This window comes from Oculina patagonica, chromosome 13 (genome assembly GCF_052425735.1).
Source record: "Oculina patagonica isolate OP01 chromosome 13, crgOcupat, whole genome shotgun sequence".
NCBI classification, from domain to species: Eukaryota; Metazoa; Cnidaria; class Anthozoa; order Scleractinia; family Oculinidae; genus Oculina; species Oculina patagonica.
The window spans coordinates 6163712-6180953 of NC_135770.1; the positions used below are offsets into that span (position 1 = coordinate 6163712).

Here is a 17242-nt window from a genome sequence, read left to right on the forward strand (position 1 = left end):
GACATTTCAGTTTGATGTAAACGAAGTGATAGTATGAGGAGGCGGGAAAATTTGTGGCGTGGTGTTCACTTCTTGAGTTGAATGAAACACATGGGGAAAGCGAGCGAGAGAGTTTTCTTCCCAAGATTTTCATCCAATAATCTCCTCTGAAGTCGTCTATATATATCCTGAAAACTGAGACAACAGTTAAGATTTACGGGATGATTCGAAGCAAAAGTTTTTTTGGAAAATAAACCTTTTTTGAAAATAAAAAAAAATAATTTTTTTATTTTTTTTTTTTATTTAGCGGCCCCCCGGGCGACAAAAAGACCAATATTTTTTTTAAAAGAAAATAAAGCGAAAAGGGGAGGTTTATTAAAAAGAACAAGACCAAGATTAAAAGGTAACAAACTTTACAGAAGTGCTGAGCCTAATTTTATGACGTACAATGAATGAAACTGTGTCAGTTTGCTGTTCTTTCGTAACTTATTTGCTGCTTTTCTACTTTATTCACTCGCTCTTGTTGTGCGTTGACAAGTATTATTAATTAAACTTTTCGCATCAATCCTTTTTTTGTTTTGCGTAGTTTATTTTACTATGGCATTTCTGTGGTTTTTGTAGGCACCGCTAATTATTTCATGTTTATAAAGGTCGCCAAATTTGCTGTTTTCAACCATTTTTCTGATGGAACTGTCGCTTCCTGCAGAAAAATTTTACGCTGAGCGACCCTTGCGGCACTCATTTCCCATATAAGGTCAAACATATAGGTATACGAGCTGATAACCGGAATTCAGTGAACCAATCAGAAAGCTAGAAATGTAATATCCGAGGTTGAGAATTTAATAATACGGTATATACATTTAAGCCAGACCAAAATAATAGTATCCAAGTATACAGATTATTTTATTGCTGTGCATATTACATGGATAATCGTACATCAATGGGTGGAGATAAAAAACTGTTCGTCCTTTTAGCCGCATGTTGAATGGCAGAACAAGAATGGTTTCAAGATTTTTTTGACATTTCTGAAATCATGTTCAAATTTCCAAATATAACCATTTGTCACCCCTACAATCGATACGTTACTCGATCATTCCTAAATTCTAAAGATTTTGTTTTTAACATTAAGTCTACATGTGTTCGCCAGTGTACAATGTATGCTCGGTTTTCTCAGAAGGATTCCGTCCCCATAGGACGAACTATCAGAAATAACCGGAGGTGAGGGGCGGGGGAGAGAAAAATTTTGTGCAGGATTTGGTTTAGGTCCTACTTGTCTGCAGGATTTTTTCTCTTCCGTTGCACGAATGTTTTTTAGCCACAACCGCTTGCAGAATTTTTTTTTTGACACGTTTTCCTTGTAGGAATTTGTTTGGAGAAAGTCACCCCCCCCCCCCCTCCCCTCCAGTTGTTTCTAATGGTCTATTCCTTAGTACACGAAAGGCTCAATTAGACAAGTAAGGATAAAACGGTTAAAAATTAGTACCGCTTTGATAAAAAAAATCATGCAAGAAACTGAGGCCTCCGTAGAATTGTGACGACATACAACAGGCCCTTTGTATAACTCTGTCATGTTAGGTTAGTTACAAAAAATAGTTTTTGTTAGACGTCAAATTAGTAAGATTGACCATTTTGAGCCATTGATGGTTGAATGTAAAAATTGAAAGCTTTGTCATTTAGCTCACGACCACGTGCACTTTTCTATTTTTAAATTCAATTCAAAGCTATTCAAGGTCATGGGACAGAGTTATTGCATTATAAAATCTACTGGGAACCCTGTGAAAACTCTTAAACGTGCAAAAGTGATAAGAAGAAAAAAATGATGAAGGGCTGAATTATTGCAGGGCCGTAACGAGCAAGAGGCAAGACGAGGCACTTGCCTCGCCTAAAGTTTTACCCAAAATTAAAAACAAAATATGTTTTGTTGGGAAAATAATCCCCAGTTGCCGAAACAATATCTGTTTTTTCTCAAGAAGCACCTCATGAAAATGTCTCTGTAATTGATTCAGAGCTTCGAGATTTCAAAATTTTCTGGAGAGCATGCCCCAAAAACCCACTAGCAAGATCTTGCCTCGTCTATGACAAAGGTCTGGTTATGGCCCTGTATTGTACTGCACACAATGTCATTCTGTTTGAAAAGTAGAATAGGAAAAAAAAAGCAAATCCACTGAGAAGGCTTTAAATTAACCCTTTCTCTATAAGTGTGAATTCTCAATTGAATGTCAGCCAACTGACTACAACTACAAGACTAATCCACATGTGTTTTTGATTAATACAGCTCCATCAATTGACCAGATCTTCCAATTTGGCGCTTAGGTGACCACATTCAGATCTCCGTCTTGGCTGCGCTTGTTGCGATTGCGCACGACAAGGAAGACGGTTGCGCAGACAATGACGGCCACGACGACAACACCGCTGACCGCGACAATAATGGCCAAATTGGTCGAGAAAGACTGGGGCTCATCCTGTTCCTCCGATTCAACTGGAAAACAAGAGATATTCATTTTAGCTATAATTTTCAAGGTAATTCGCTGTTGTAGACTATTTTGTTTTATTCATGTTTTAATCGCGCAAAGAAAGATTTAGCGCATCACTCATACTCAAAAATATATTTATAGCGAATCATAATAAACAACATTACACTCTTTTTTTTTCTATAAGAATCTTGTTTATAAGAATATCGAGGCTGAAACTTGTGAATTTTTAAGAATATCTTAAGAATAAACCCGAGGCTGATGTTTTTGAAAAGAATATAATTTTGAGTTGAAAATTTGTAAATACAATGCAATTAATTATGTTTTTAATTGAAAGAAAATCAGGTGTTTTCATTTCTTTCATTGCATCATTGTAGCCCTGTGAGGAATGCTTTGTGTTTAAAAAACCAAACAGCCAAGTGTTATCTGACGCGACATCTTGATCTTGCTGGCTGCAAGGCTAGGAGCGATGCAACACTTGCACAATGTAACACGATACAGAATTGGACACCAAACACTTATAATTGATTACCCAATACTTGCTAAAACGAACATGTCAAACGGTATTTTCTAAGAATGTTCATAAGAATATTTTCAGCCTAAAATCGGCAGAAAAATAAGAATACTCAGCCTGGGTCGGAAAACTGTATTCTTTAAAAAAAAAAAAGAGTGTATTAAGATTTGACTAGACAAGCAGCAGTCCATAAATTAAGCAGGAAGAACTCTCGTGTGCCGCCAAGATTCATTTGTAGTGTTATAAAATAAATTGATCATATATAAAATGGCAAATCTGTATTCAACATGGTTATACTACACATAACACAGGCTTCCCAAGCTCAAAAGTCGTCTTTTTGATTGTTTTTTTGGAGCCCTTCGGGCGGCTGACTCTACATACGTGGTGTATGCGACAGCTTGTGTATATAGAGGAATGTATGGGAAAATCACGGATTCTCTAAAATCGGGTAAATAACTATCTATTTTGAAATAAAGTTTACCTACCTCTAATGTGTCGCTTACTTGTGTCTTGTACCGAATTTGAAGCCATTCCGACGCCATTTAGCGAAGTTATTCGAAGTCGTTGTCTCCCCTTCTAAAAAGAAGAAGAAGAAGAAGGGGAGACAACGACTTCGAATAACTTCGCTAAATGGCGTCGGAATGGCTTCAAATTCGGCACAAGACACAAGTAAGCGACAAATTAGAGGTAGGTAAACTTTATTTCAAAATAGATAGTTATTTACCCCATTTTAGGGAATCCGTGATTTTCCCATACATTTCTCTATATACACAAGCTGTCGCATACACCACGTATGTAGAGTCAGCCGCCCAAAGGGCTCCAAAATAACAATCAAAAAGACGACTTTTGAGCTTGGGAAGCCTGTGCACATAACTACTTATGTACGTCAGTATTCTGCTTGGTGAGAGCTTAAACTGCCCGGGAGGAAAGAACTTCATTTGAAAATAATGAATTCTACGTACCTTTGTCTTTCTCGGTGTCGTCAGCAAAGGTATAAGGGCCTGATCTCACATGAACCTCCTCTACAAAATTGTCCACGGAACGCCTTTTCCTCTTCCGGGCATTGTAGCAATCGGAATCAGTAGGGCATTCGCATGAAGAATTCGAGAAATCTGCCAGACAGACTCTGAGGTTACAGTGGAAGAAAACGGAGGAGCCTTCCGTGAAGTTGTAGTACCTGAACGAGTTGATCGAGAAGGTTTCTGTTTTATCGTTATCGGTGCAATTATACACCAGCGTGTTTACAGTGTCTTCGCTATCCTTGCCGCAACTGAAAAGGGAGAAAAAGTAAAGTTATTTGGAATCTTAGTTCAAAACAAGCCTTTTTAGAGGGTCTTGTTAAGAGTGCTGACATCTCTTGTCAGTCATCAGTCAAATGTTGGGAGATATCCCAGCTATCATGATCAGTAAAAGATACGTCCATTTCTCCGAGCTCAGTCAGTGAACTTTGCACATCTCATAATCAGATTTCAGCTCCCAGTATAAAAACTCCTCATTTCTGAGCTGACAGTTAAAATTTTGACCATTCTCCGCTATCAGTTTAACCTTTTTCAGGCCCTTTCTTTAACATTTCAAAACACGAGCTGCCTTGCTTGCCCGTGTTGAGATATACACCTAAAGGCAATAAGGTTGTCATAGACAAAAGTGAAAAAGTCAAATAGGAATTAATTAAGCACAGGCATGAAATTTATTTGTAGAAATGGCCTCAAAATACGAATAAATCAATTTATCTCGTTACAGCATACAAAAGTGGACTCAAAGTGAACAGATAAAAACTCGTGATTTTTCTGTAAGTAATCAGTACCAGTTATGAAACTACGCTAATTAATTCTTATTTACCTTTTTCTTTTTCCTTTTTTAAGGACAACATTATAGCAATTAGGGTTATGTTTATAAAACAGAAAAAAGGCGAAATGCTAAAACGTCTAGTTTGCTTTTGCCCGCCTGGCAATCATCCGTTTTGGTTGATTAAATGACCAGTATCACTCCAAAATTCTACAGCGCATCGTTTCCAATCAGTTTTTTAAATGATGAAGGTCAAAAACCGAAAGGTTTTTTAGCAACTTTTTAATGTTCCAACAAACTTATACACGTTCTCCCCATTCTACCCATACCCCCTTTTGCAACTGAAGAATGTCTCATAAATAAACGTAGGGAATAAATAAAACCTAGGAGTTAGCACCGTTATTATTTATTTTCGTTATTGCTGACTTTAGTTTACGGTCCGGGGTATAATTTCTTTATAGATACTTTTTTTAATGAAGTATGAGCGTCTCACATAGCTTACCCGTCTGTTATGAGAGTAACTTTGTTATCGCCCGAGTCTACTGCCGCGCTCGATGACGCCCAGCAGCTTACAAGGAAAAGGTCAAGGTTGGGTGCAGCGCTTTGAGTCACGACCTCAGCCTTCAAATACAACGGTACATCCAGCGCAACTTTGGCGGGTGGAGAGACGAAAAAGGCATCGTCCGTATAAACATCAAGTGTAAAGGTAAAAAACGCGTTACCTTGGTAATAATAAAAGAAAAAAAAGTAGGTTACATTACCTTGAAATAGAAATTTATCTGAGTACATTTAAAAAACCCGCATAAAAGAGCAAGTGGAGAGAGCGTGAGTGTGCTGTCACTTTTTTTAACCGACTTCAGGAAGTTCTTGAGATCAGCTATCACGAGATAAGAACTGCGACCTCGGGGTTTAATTATTAAGTAAAATGATTTTATAATTGTCTACTAGAATGGGTATGAATTCGAGATGTGAGCTTGGGATTTGGGTGAGCCCCTCTTCAACCCACACTACCCCCCCCCCCCCCCCACACACACACACACACACATACAGGCATACAATGGAACCTCGACTTCTCGAACCTCCCGATAACTCAGGCCAAAAGTCATTAACAGTGTGTCGTAATATTTTGTTAAAACAATTATAAATAGAAATTCTAGAAAACTGCATGTACTTGTGTCGTTGTCGCCTCGGTTCACTATCGGTACAAAACTTGCTACGGACGTGTTGTCTTGGTTGTCGTAGTCGCACGACACAAAGAATAGGTAGTCATATAAGCGCAACTGGCCTGCACCACCGGGGTCGTCCCTTTTAGCACTGACTTTAAGAATGTATTTGATGCTGTCAGCGAACTGTTGTTCTTCAAAAGCACAGTCGGGTAAGACCAGGCCAGTGTAGTTTACTACACGGCTATCTTGGTCAATTGTTGGCTCACAGTCCGTATTGTTCTCTAATCGCCATTCAGCTGCATCAGTCCACTGGTCAATATCATCTACGTTGGTGATGGTAATATCAACCGTGTGATTGTCATGACAAGTAACAGTGCCCGCAAGATCCTGGCCTGAGAAAAAGAAAAATATAATGTCAAAAATCTCAACAAGCGTATAAGTAACAAAAACAACAGCGAACTCAAAATGTTTATGTGATGGTTCGGTACCGAATTATAATAACACTTTAATTTATTATAAGACGATGAAATACTACTTCTTTTTTATGAAGTGACTATAATGACTTTATTTCGTTTTAACTTGGTTGAAAAGTTAAATCACATATTTAACAACTGATTAGTCTCTAAAGATTTTGACACGAACTATACACTGCGCTTGGTTTGTCGTTTGTCGTGAATGCCTTTGCTGATTTATTGATTCAGTGGAGAAAAAAACGAGAAAAACTTTTGACTGGTTTTGTTCTCATAACAGTTAAATACACACCAGTGCAGGACGTGTAGAAAAACGTGTAAATATAAATGTTACAGTTCACTGAAATCGATTGGAGTGATTTTTATAAGAGTTTATACCTTATTCTGACTACACTGCACGAGACATTAATTTCTGACTAATTTATTCATTAAAACGTCAGAAATTACATTTTTTCACACCTCAGATAAAAATAAGCCTTCATTTACCTTTGACAAGCTGGCCAACAACTGCAAGTGTCACCAACAGAATGAGCTTCGTCATGTTAAACTGTATAATTCCACCGACTCCTTAAAGCTAGTTTCTATTAAAATAAAACAACAAATATTAATTTTGACAAACAGACAAATAACTCAAATAATAAACGTATATAACTGTAACATAAAAGAGTTTGTAGTTTTTTTTTAAAAAAAAAATGTAATTCTGTAAAAACGTTGTGAGGAAAATAAAGTAAAGTTATGTTATGTTATGAAGCAGGTTAACTTAAACAATTAAGGATCGTAGTCATTATTTGAATACTTGTTCCCATAGGCTTTTTTGGTGTCTTCTTTCTTTTACTATTCAAAGCAAACGAGAAAAGTAGGAAAGGAAAACCTTTGAAAGCAGGGTTCTTAGGCTTTATTTGCAATAAAGTTCCCTTTAAACCTTTTTTGAGTGTCAATTCAAAACTAGAAGAAACACAGAGCGAGCCTATAAAAAGGCCCCACTAGGATTTTTTTAACTTAAATTTCAAAACGTCGTGTCAGAGTAACGGTCTTGAAAAGAAAGAGCTTCGCAAGTTTTGCTTTTTAAATGCGATCCCTGTTCATCTGTGTGGAATAAACAACCTCAAACACAATTTATACTACCAAACATTCTTTAGATACAAAAATGTAAACAGAAATTCATGCATTTATCCTTAAAATTGAAAATTCGTGTTGACCACGCAGAACGAACACCTTTAGGACACGAAAGCTGAACACATCAATCGTTTCAGTATGTTTTGTTTTAATGGGTCGAGAACTCAAACAAAAAGGATAACAATGCTTGGGGAGCAATCTTTCTCTTTCGAGATATAGGCGAACCAGGAGAGTACGCTAGGCTGTTTTCAAACGTTGCATGTAAAATTATCGTGAGACTCAGAAAGAATCAACAAATCCAGTTTGACTAGTTTGAAGCGACGAAATTCAAAACTACAAGCTGCGGCGTTTGCCCTTTGGACTTTTTTATGTGGCATATACTTACCTAAAACCTGCATGATTCTTCAGCAATATGTAAGTAGATTATGACTCCAGACAACGACTTTATTTTTTAGGAAAGGCCACAGTATTTATAAGTTTACTTGCAACGCATTTATCCAATATGTTATCGGGGTGCTAAGCCCAGGTCACTTGTGGGCATAAAATTCAGTGATTTGGCAAAATAATGCATGACAGCTTCATGTATTTTTCACTATTACTAAGCCTTGTTTTCGATAGTTTGCACCCTTACAACAAAACGGGTTTACGAGTGCTATTGTAAAACACAAAAAGTTAATGTCTTTAAATCCTAACTTTTAAAATCAGATTTGCATTAGCACTTAATAAGAAAGAATTCGCGACAAAATTATCATGCTTACTTAACTGTACAACTTACCGAAGTCTGACTGTACTTCGCCTAAGATTCTGCTCTTGAAACTCAGCAAAGTCAACTGGCTACTGAAAAAAATTTCGAGTTCAAATCCTGGATGAAAAACTTGCGGTAAATGTGCGTCTAAAAACGTATACATACCTCTTCGAAATTACAGCGAAAGAAGAACCTTCTTCGGCGAGCCAACGTCTGTAGGAGACGCGGCAGAATTGAAAGAAAACAAAGGAAAATTAACATTAATTTAGCTATCATTCAAAACAATGCTAAAATAAAACGACATTACATACTTACTAACGTGGGAGTAAACAATGTCATTGTGTGGGGGAGTTCATCCGATGATTCTAGAAACACTAGACCTAGACATGTTTAGATAGTTATTGGGTGTCTTTTGATGAAATTCAATATCAGTACCTTTTGATGCTTTTTGATGAACTGAATTGAACCTTTTCAATTGAACGTTTATCGTTCATTTGGAAAACAAACAAGCAAATTGTGCGACACTCGGAATTACTCAAAGAGCTGTTTAACTCGCTCCAGGCACAGTTGACGCAAAAATCCAATTAAAGGTGAAGAGGTTGTTACTAGGCGTCCGCACAATAAAAACTGCTCATTTTATTTTACCTCGACACTAAGTGTTTTTTAACAATTGTTTTCATTTCTGACACTGTATAGCACAGGTTTTGAGACCAATGCAATGGAAATGTCTTACCAAGTGAGACATCAGTAATCAGTATCCCCTTAAACTATGATCTTCACTGGTTGTTTAAGTAAAAATTTAGCCAGAAAGTACTGATCTAACCACAGAACGTAGTCTTTTTTAGAAATAGAATGTTGCGTGTTTCAAGCCGTTTCTATTTATAATAAATAAAAACAGTCTGACAAACACACATTCCAACCGCTATTTGTCATTGACCCTTGCCAACCTTCTCTTAATGGAAATGCAAATGAATAGCTGATTCTTGATATACCTCAGCAAAATTTGCTCCTGATGGGGTTTTTAATAAGATATTAACAAATGAAGTGCATTAAATATGATATATTTATTGCGTTCTGCTAACTGCGAAGTGAAACGGAATTTGATAGTCGAGTGAAAATTCGTGATGACTTGTTCTGGCTCGTTATATAGCCATCGGTGACAACGACGATATTTCTGGTTTTGATTTTAACAGGTGTGTGTTAGGTTAATAACATGGCTTAAAATTATTTTAGATGCTGATTGCTTGTACTTGAATAAATCCAGTATCTTCGTTTCAAGTATCCAGGATAATTATTAGCAAAGCTTAGTGGTATGCATGCATCCAACTTGCTCGAGGCGTCACCTCATTCCGACATAGTGAAAAATTAAATGATTGTCCATTAAAAGTCTGTCCACCAAAAATAAAATCTCTGAAAATTTATTACTCGTTATCTTTAACCTAAGCCCGGGAGGAACGATTCGTAACAGGTAACAAACAATGATAAAAAAAAAACATATGTACGGTCATTAAATAAAAAATGTCTACGTATATGCAAATTAAGTAACCGATTAATCAAGGAGTTTGGTTATTGAGCACATATTTAAGATTAATTTACCAGCTATTGCACAAGAGTGTCATACGTTCTTTACCAACAATTGTCTTCTACGAGTTTGGTCAATGCTCGAACAGCAAGAGAAATTGGATGTATATATATATTACAAACTGCGCTCTCCAAAATAGCCTTCGGGGGTTTACTGCATAGAAGAAACATGTGAAGAACAAACATGTGAAGTATTGTGTTTTCGAGATAAAAACGAATGTTTGAGGCCCTATCGAAAATAAAACAGTAAGAAATGCTGGATTTTACTAAATTGCAGTATGAATTAGAAAAGCGTGAACATTTTAATTCATCTCATATATGTAAATTTATGCAGAAAGCCATCGAACGACAGCTCAAAATGCAGGGAATCTAGGTAAACAAATAGATAGTAATGGGTCCATGTGCCTTTGTTCCCAACATAATTTTCCTTGTGTTACCGTGTTACCTAAAAATATACTTCGATTGTGATGTTCTCTGTTCCCCGAATTGCTTTCCCCGAAATATGCTTATGCTTATGCAAATTTGTTTAACTTTAAAAATAGAAGTGCCGTCAAAAAGCATAAGATGAAAAGGCAAAAGACGTCATTTAATTATCATTTTGATGACAGGGCCAAGTTGAAAGACATAACATGCTGACCAATTTAGAATAAACAAGAAGCTTGAGAAGCTTGAGAAGCTTAAAATCGGGCGCTTAATAATTAGCTATCTGTTTTGACTTGAAAGGCAGGGTACAGTACAGTAAAAATCACTGGAAAAACAGTCACTTAAACCTATTCTGGCCGGGGGGGGGGGGGGGGCTTTTGAGGCCCGCGCTGACTTTGGACGCTTATAACTTTTTTAAGATATACATATATATAAAGATGTACGGTGACAAGATATATAATAACATTGACAATTTCATTATTTTTGGTTTTTTCAATTTTATTATTATTATTATATATCTTGTCACCGTATATCTTTATATAGCCTGTATTAGTTAAACATTGACCCAAACAGTATTATCCAAATTCAAATTTTAGAGCCGTTATTTTCCTTATATTATAGTACTGGCCCTGAAGAAGACTAGCTCTGCTAGTTGAAATATTGGCCAATAAATCTTGCCCTCCTGCCGTTGTACCAGCCTTGCAATCAATTTGGTTTTAAAAGTTAAGTTTGAAGTTAAAAATTGGTGGACGGACACCAAACAGTCTACTGACAACCCGGAGTGCTCTTGCTCTTGGAGGTGTTTCCATTCTTTTCTTCAATCCCTTTTTTAAATCTCTTAAAGTTCCATTCAAATTCAGGTAGAACCCCACCTTAAGTTTTGTTCTTGTGAGAAAACAACAGAAGTCAAAGGTTGCGTGATATAACCATGCATGGATTTTAATTCTCCCTCCCTTTCCATCTCCTTAGCCTTTCACCTAGGGCTTTCCACAAGTTGCTCGGCAACTTTTTGGCAACTTTTAATATTTCGAGCAACTTTTTCTCCTTCGAGCAACTTTTTTCCTATCGAGCAACGTGTTACATTTTGTGCAATTTCCAGACCGAAGATCTCCGAAGATTATCCGAGTTTTGTTCAAAGGGCATACGAACGTTTCCGAAGATTTACGAAGTTTGCCGAGGATTTTCCAGGAACATCTAAAGACGTTTCAACTTTCGCCTCATTCTGCCGTCAGCAAACATGACCTCATCGATATCTTCGCGATTTTTCTCAATTAAAGAAAACCTTGTTATTTAACAAATTTTCTCCTTAATGTGTCATTTAGATACTTTTTTGCTGTAAAATTGCAGAAAACTGCTTAGGAATCTAACCCTCAAAGGGAAATTAGCATATATTTAGAGAAATTATCTTCATTAGAAGCAACGTTTTGGATTTTTTTGGAGCAACTTTTTGAGAATTACGGGCAACTTTTTGGGAAATCTCGAGCAACTTGTGGAAAGCCCTACTTTCACCCCCACCTGTCCCTCCCTTTCTAACGGAAAAACAACGGAATTTGATACTCGAGTGAAAATTCGTGATGACTTGTTCTGGCTCGTTATATAGCCATCGGTGACAACGACGATATTTCTGGTTTTGATTTTAACAGGTGTGTGTTAGGTTAATAACATGGCTTAAAATTATTTTAGATGCTGATTGCTTGTACTTGAATAAATCCAGTATCTTCGTTTCAAGTATCCAGGATAATTATTAGTAAAGCTTAGTGGTATGCATGCATCCAACTTGCTCGAGGCGTCACCTCATTCCGACATAGGTGAAAAATTAAACTTTTTGAGAATTACGGGCAACTTTTTGGGAAATCTCGAGCAACTTGTGGAAAGCCCTACTTTCACCCCCACCTGTCCCTCCCTTTCTACTCTCATTCAATTTAATGTTTGTTTACATTTCCTAACCAATTCATTAGCGTACTTAGTAATCTGTGCCTAGCAATCAGATAATACCAGAAATTTGCCTTAATTTTGATCTCCCATACCAAGACCTTAGAGTATAAACCGCTAATAAAACAAAACACACTTGATAATAATGCTCTGAGGTTATACACCTTGCAGTATTAACGTACTAACGAACTTAAAAACAAACCCCATGTCGTGCTAATGATTTTTACTGATCAACATAGAAAATAAGTTCACAATGGTTTGTTCCCAAAACGTTTTTTACTGTACAGAGGGTCTGTATATTGACCTGTAACTTGTATACCGTAATGAAAAATTCAGAACAAACCGACTTCTGCCCGCTACCATGATATCATGTTGAAAAATTAGCTCGTTTGAAACCGTAGCAAAATCGTTAGAGACAGACAAGATACAGCCGTTTACTGGCAGTCTTTGAAAATCCTGAATTTCGTCAAAATGAGCCAAAATAAAGTTTTAAAATTTCCTTTATCAATATGGTTCTAATTTTTTTATTCAATTCTATGAACTGCTTTTATGCAGTACTGTCCACAAAGATTTCAATTTCCTCAAAGTTTCGGGACAAATGGTACAAAATATTTCGTGCAGAATGTAATTTGATTAAGCGAATATTTTCACGTCTATAAATACTTCAAGCAGTGAATGAAAAACCGTTTTGTTTTCATCGATGAGAACCACTTTCAAATAGTTTATGCATAAAAAATAACAATCTATTATGTCTCGGCAGAGATGCTTCTTTTTTGCAAGTTCAAATGTATGCAAATTTCGTGTGAAATGTAATTCGATTCCATTGTCTTGTTTAGAAAATTTTTCTTAAGAAAGTTGTATTTTCGTGAATAAAACCCATTGGCCTGTTTTGTTTTCCTGATCATGTTTGTCTGTGATTTTTACAAAACATGTGGTCTTTTTTTTTCGGAACTTTAAGTTGTACAAAAATTTCTATTTTGAACACAGATGTCACTTCCGGAATTTCTCATCTAAAATTCAATTGGTATTTAATTATAATTATTCGAAGTTTTCATTTTCAAGTCATCTTTTCATCATTCGATAGTTTTACTGATCTCTTAAAAAAATTCCATTCAAGTTCACACCAATACTGTACATTGCCAATGTTTTGCTGACGTCTTGAGAAGTGTCTTACTAACGTCACTAGTCAAATCTAAAATATATCCAAACCAAGTTGTGCAAACATTCTACTCTTTGTGACAGGCGACTTTGACGCCCCACTGTGCGGAAATGAAAATCGACATACTTCTTGCTAAATATATAAAAAAATAGTTTTAAAGTGGAGTCCGCCTCAAAAAAATGTACCGCCATATCACACTGCTATTTGTAGAAACCAGCAAAGCGTCTAGTTTCAAAGTTTCCCACAAAAACATTGCGTGACTTGAATGACGTTAACCCTTTTATTTACAAAAATAGCTTCAAGTTGTCAAAGCAACTACAGTTTCACAATGGTGATTATTAGTACTTTACCCCTTAAGCTTTTTTCTCTGTCCTCCCGCCGAAGCAAAGAAGAGAACCAGATTGCAGATTAGCCCAAAAGTCGACCCAGTGTTCCTACAACGATTTACTGTCAAAACTGAAATGAAACCGATTGGCCCAGGCTATCTCCGTCATTTTTAGCCGACAGGAGACTATCGTCTAGGACGTCCAAAGGGTAAACTATAAATCGGCCACGCCCGATTAACAAAACATGCCGTTATGACGCCGGAAATCCAGCTCACGCATACTATACCCCGTGACTCACGCAAACCTCCGACTTACGTGCTACTACAGTCATTCCTTTCTAAACATATTTTTTTCGACCACCACCGTACCTTTCTACCCAAAAAACTCATGAAACCGCCCGGTTTTAACCTGTTTTAACCTTTCAAAAATTAGAGCGTTCGAAACTAAATAAGATCCGTAATCACAAACAACATACAGCCGTTTACCAGCACTCTTTAAAACTCCTGAAACCCTTCAAAATCAGGCAAAATAAATCTTTGAAATAACCTTTATCAATGTTTCTTATTTTTTATTCAGTTCTATAAAATGCCTTTCATACACTACTGTCAAACAAAAATTTCAATTTCCTCAAAGTTTCAAGACAAAAGAATAACAAATATTTCGTGCACAATGTAATTTGATTAAGCCAATATTATCACGTCTAAAAATACTTCAAGCAATTCAGTGAAAACCCGTTTTTTTTTTCGTATCAACGAAAACCACTTTCGAATAATCAATACATGAAAATAACAATATGATCAAAAGGAAGAAAGGAACCTTTCTAATTATTTGAAGACTTTCAAAGCCGTGATATTATGCATCCAATCCGCGATAAAATTTAATTACAACAAAATCCAAGTTCTCATTTTGAAGTCCATTTTTTTCAGTTGATACCTTTATCCAACTTGTGAAAAATTCCATTCAAGTTCCTATTAATACTGTACATTCCCAATGTTTTGCTCAGGTCTTCAGAAGCGTCTTACTAACCAAATCTAAAATAATTCCAAAACATGCTGTACAAACATTCTACTCTTTGTGACAAACGACTTGACGACCAATTGTTCAGAAATGAAAATCGACACAGTTCTTGCTAAAAAAAAAAGTTTTACGGCGGAGTCAGGCTCAAAAAATATACCGCAAGATCACACCCCCATTCATAGTCAGAAACCAGCAAACCATCTAGTTTGCTAAAAAAAAACACTGCGTGACATCAATGACGTTACCTTTTTCATTTACAAAAATAACTTTAACTTGTCAAAGCAAGTGCAATTTCACAATGGTGAATATCAGTACAGTATGGGGCCCAGTTCTCGGCCGGGTCCAGTTCTCGGCCACTTTGTGTTTAATGCGTTTTTTTCACACTCCAGTTGAATTAAAAGAAAAAGATATTTCCTTCAAACGATAGACTGATTCATGTGCTTTAAGTATCTTGAGTTTGATCGTTCAATTCGATATAGAAAGCTCACACGTCGAATTTACGCGGAGGTAGGTGAATTTGCATTCCCGAAAAATTTGTTTGTTTACGGCTCCTTAAAATTCATGGATGTAGTTAAATTCGTATTTTATCCAAAAGCCCCCACCATACGAGCAATTAAGTGAGCGAGTAATTTTTGGCATGTGAAACGTAGAATAATTCAGCTTTCTGCTTTAGTTAACTTTTCGTTGAACCGTTGTAATTTTTGGTCTTAATTTACTTCGAATTTTTTTCTTGCGACGTTTGCGTATTTGCCAGTTCTCGGCCACCCTGCTCGCTATCACAGCTTAGCGCTTGGTTTTTAATATAATTTCATCTGCTGCTGCCAGAATGAAAGAAATAAATGTTTTAAAAATAAAGTTCAATCTTATCTCTAAGTTTTGAGCTGACTCTTGTCTTGTCTATTATTTCTACAACACCTAAATCTTTCAAGACCTTTTCACTGCAAAATAAACCATCTAAATGCACGGGTCACACAATGCGGTTTGCCAGAACCTGCACATAGGCAACTAGGCGCATTAAAATCCTTCTTTTCTAAAGTAAAAGAAAGCCTCATAAAAATAATTTGGGATCGATATAACATAAATAGGTTTACAGAGTGATTTTATGACTGTGTTTTACAGATAATTACGCACAAGCTTTTTAGTGGCCGAGAACTGGGCCAAGGTGGCCGAGAACTGGGCCCACAAATGGAGCTTTAATTTTAATTATTGCTCGGGCAAATTAATTTTTGACCGGTCGATAGCTTTACACCAAAAAGCTGAATAATGTAGCTAGCTCTGGGAGAAATTTCAAGTTCCTGCGGTTCTTCTGAGGTAAGAAATACAAGTTTACGTCAAAAGTGGCCGAGAACTGGACCCCATATTGTACTTTGCCCCGTAAGCTTTTTTCTCTGTCCTTCCGCCGAAACAAAAAAACACAACCTGATTACACATTAACCCAAAAGTCGACCAAGTGTGCCTGCAACGATTTCCTGTCAAAACTAAAATGAAAACCATTGCGGTATGCGTCACCCGTAGCGGTTTTGTAGCAACCCCAAGCTATCCCCGTCTTTTTGGCCGACAGGAGACTATGCTCTAGGACGACCAAAGGGTAAACTATAAATCGGCCACGCCCGATTAATTATTGTACAAGTGATTTCATCCATGAAATCTAGATAAGACTGGAAAACTATACGTACTCGGCTAGCAGCCAATATCATACTCTTCATCGTGCATGGTATAGATGAAAATTAACATCGCTATGCGTTTAATTTAATCTTCGCTGAAAGACTCCGATGCAGTAAAATAAATTTCTGTATACTATGCCGAGCAGAATATTCGATAATATGCAAAAACAGTAAGCTGATCTCTACGGCAAGGAATAGAGATTGAGACAAAAAAAAAATACTCATAATTGTAGGATATATTTTCCCGATATTTTGGTTTGAAAAAGAACACCTTCTACGGGGCTATTCATTTTAGCCCCCGTAGAAGGTTTGTCTTTCAAACCGAAATATCAGGCAAATATATTTCAAAACTGTTTTATTTTCTTTTGTCTGAATGTCTTCTCCTTGTCGTAAGGATCAGCTCACTGTTTTTTACATATTATCTCAAGATTTTTACTGATCTAGGTGTTAAAAAGATCCGGAATTCTTCATTGGTTTGTCGCTGTGGACTGGTCTATATCAGAGTTTTAGAATATTCGAACTGATTTATACATCAACGACAGACACAGTTAGTTAGTATCCAAGGATACAGGTTATTTTTATTGCTGTGCATGTTTCATGGATAATTGTACATTTATGGGTGAAAAATGGAAACTGATCGTCCTTTAAGCTACAGGTTGAATGACAGAACAAGAATGATTTCAAGACGTTTTTGATATTTCTGAAATCCTCTTCTAAATTCCCTTAATTCTCGTGTAGCCATTTGTCACCCCTACATCGAAACATTTCTCGATTTTGCCTTATAAGGTTTTATTTCAAATTAAACAAGCCTTAAATTTACCTGCACTCTCCAGGGTACACTGTAGATGTTCAATAAGTCGAAATTAACGTACTGATTGAACATGGTCGGTTTTC

The 17242-nt window shown here is 36.5% G+C and overlaps 1 protein-coding gene across 2 annotated transcripts; it reads right to left on the reverse strand.

The window, feature by feature from the left end:
* Positions 1-855: 855 nt before the first annotated feature.
* Positions 856-8515, reverse strand: LOC144635016 (zona pellucida sperm-binding protein 2-like). 2 transcript variants are annotated; one of them, XM_078494083.1, is made up of 7 exons: positions 8412-8515; positions 8277-8338; positions 6872-6966; positions 5921-6307; positions 5252-5471; positions 3927-4234; positions 856-2458 (listed from the first exon to the last, which is right to left on the reverse strand). In XM_078494083.1, the coding sequence occupies exons 3-7, from the start codon at positions 6924-6926 to the stop codon at positions 2289-2291; spliced, it is 1140 nt and encodes a 379-aa protein (XP_078350209.1). In that variant the 5' UTR covers positions 6927-6966; positions 8277-8338; positions 8412-8515; the 3' UTR covers positions 856-2288. The 2 variants fall into 2 exon arrangements, with proteins under 2 accessions (XP_078350209.1, XP_078350210.1); XM_078494084.1 differs by having other exon boundaries at positions 8277-8335; positions 8412-8470.
* Positions 8516-17242: the final 8727 nt, after the last annotated feature.

Coding starts and splice junctions, on each gene's coding strand:
- LOC144635016 (XM_078494083.1), bottom strand. CDS start 6,926: ATGACGAAGCTCATTCTGTTGGTGACACTTGCAGTTGTTGGCCAGCTT. Junction 5,472..5,920: donor CCGAGGCGACAACGACACAA/GTACATGCAGTT, acceptor ATTATTACCAAG/GTAACGCGTTTTTTACCTTT. Junction 4,235..5,251: donor GTTACTCTCATAACAGACGG/GTAAGCTATGTG, acceptor CTCCCTTTTCAG/TTGCGGCAAGGATAGCGAAG.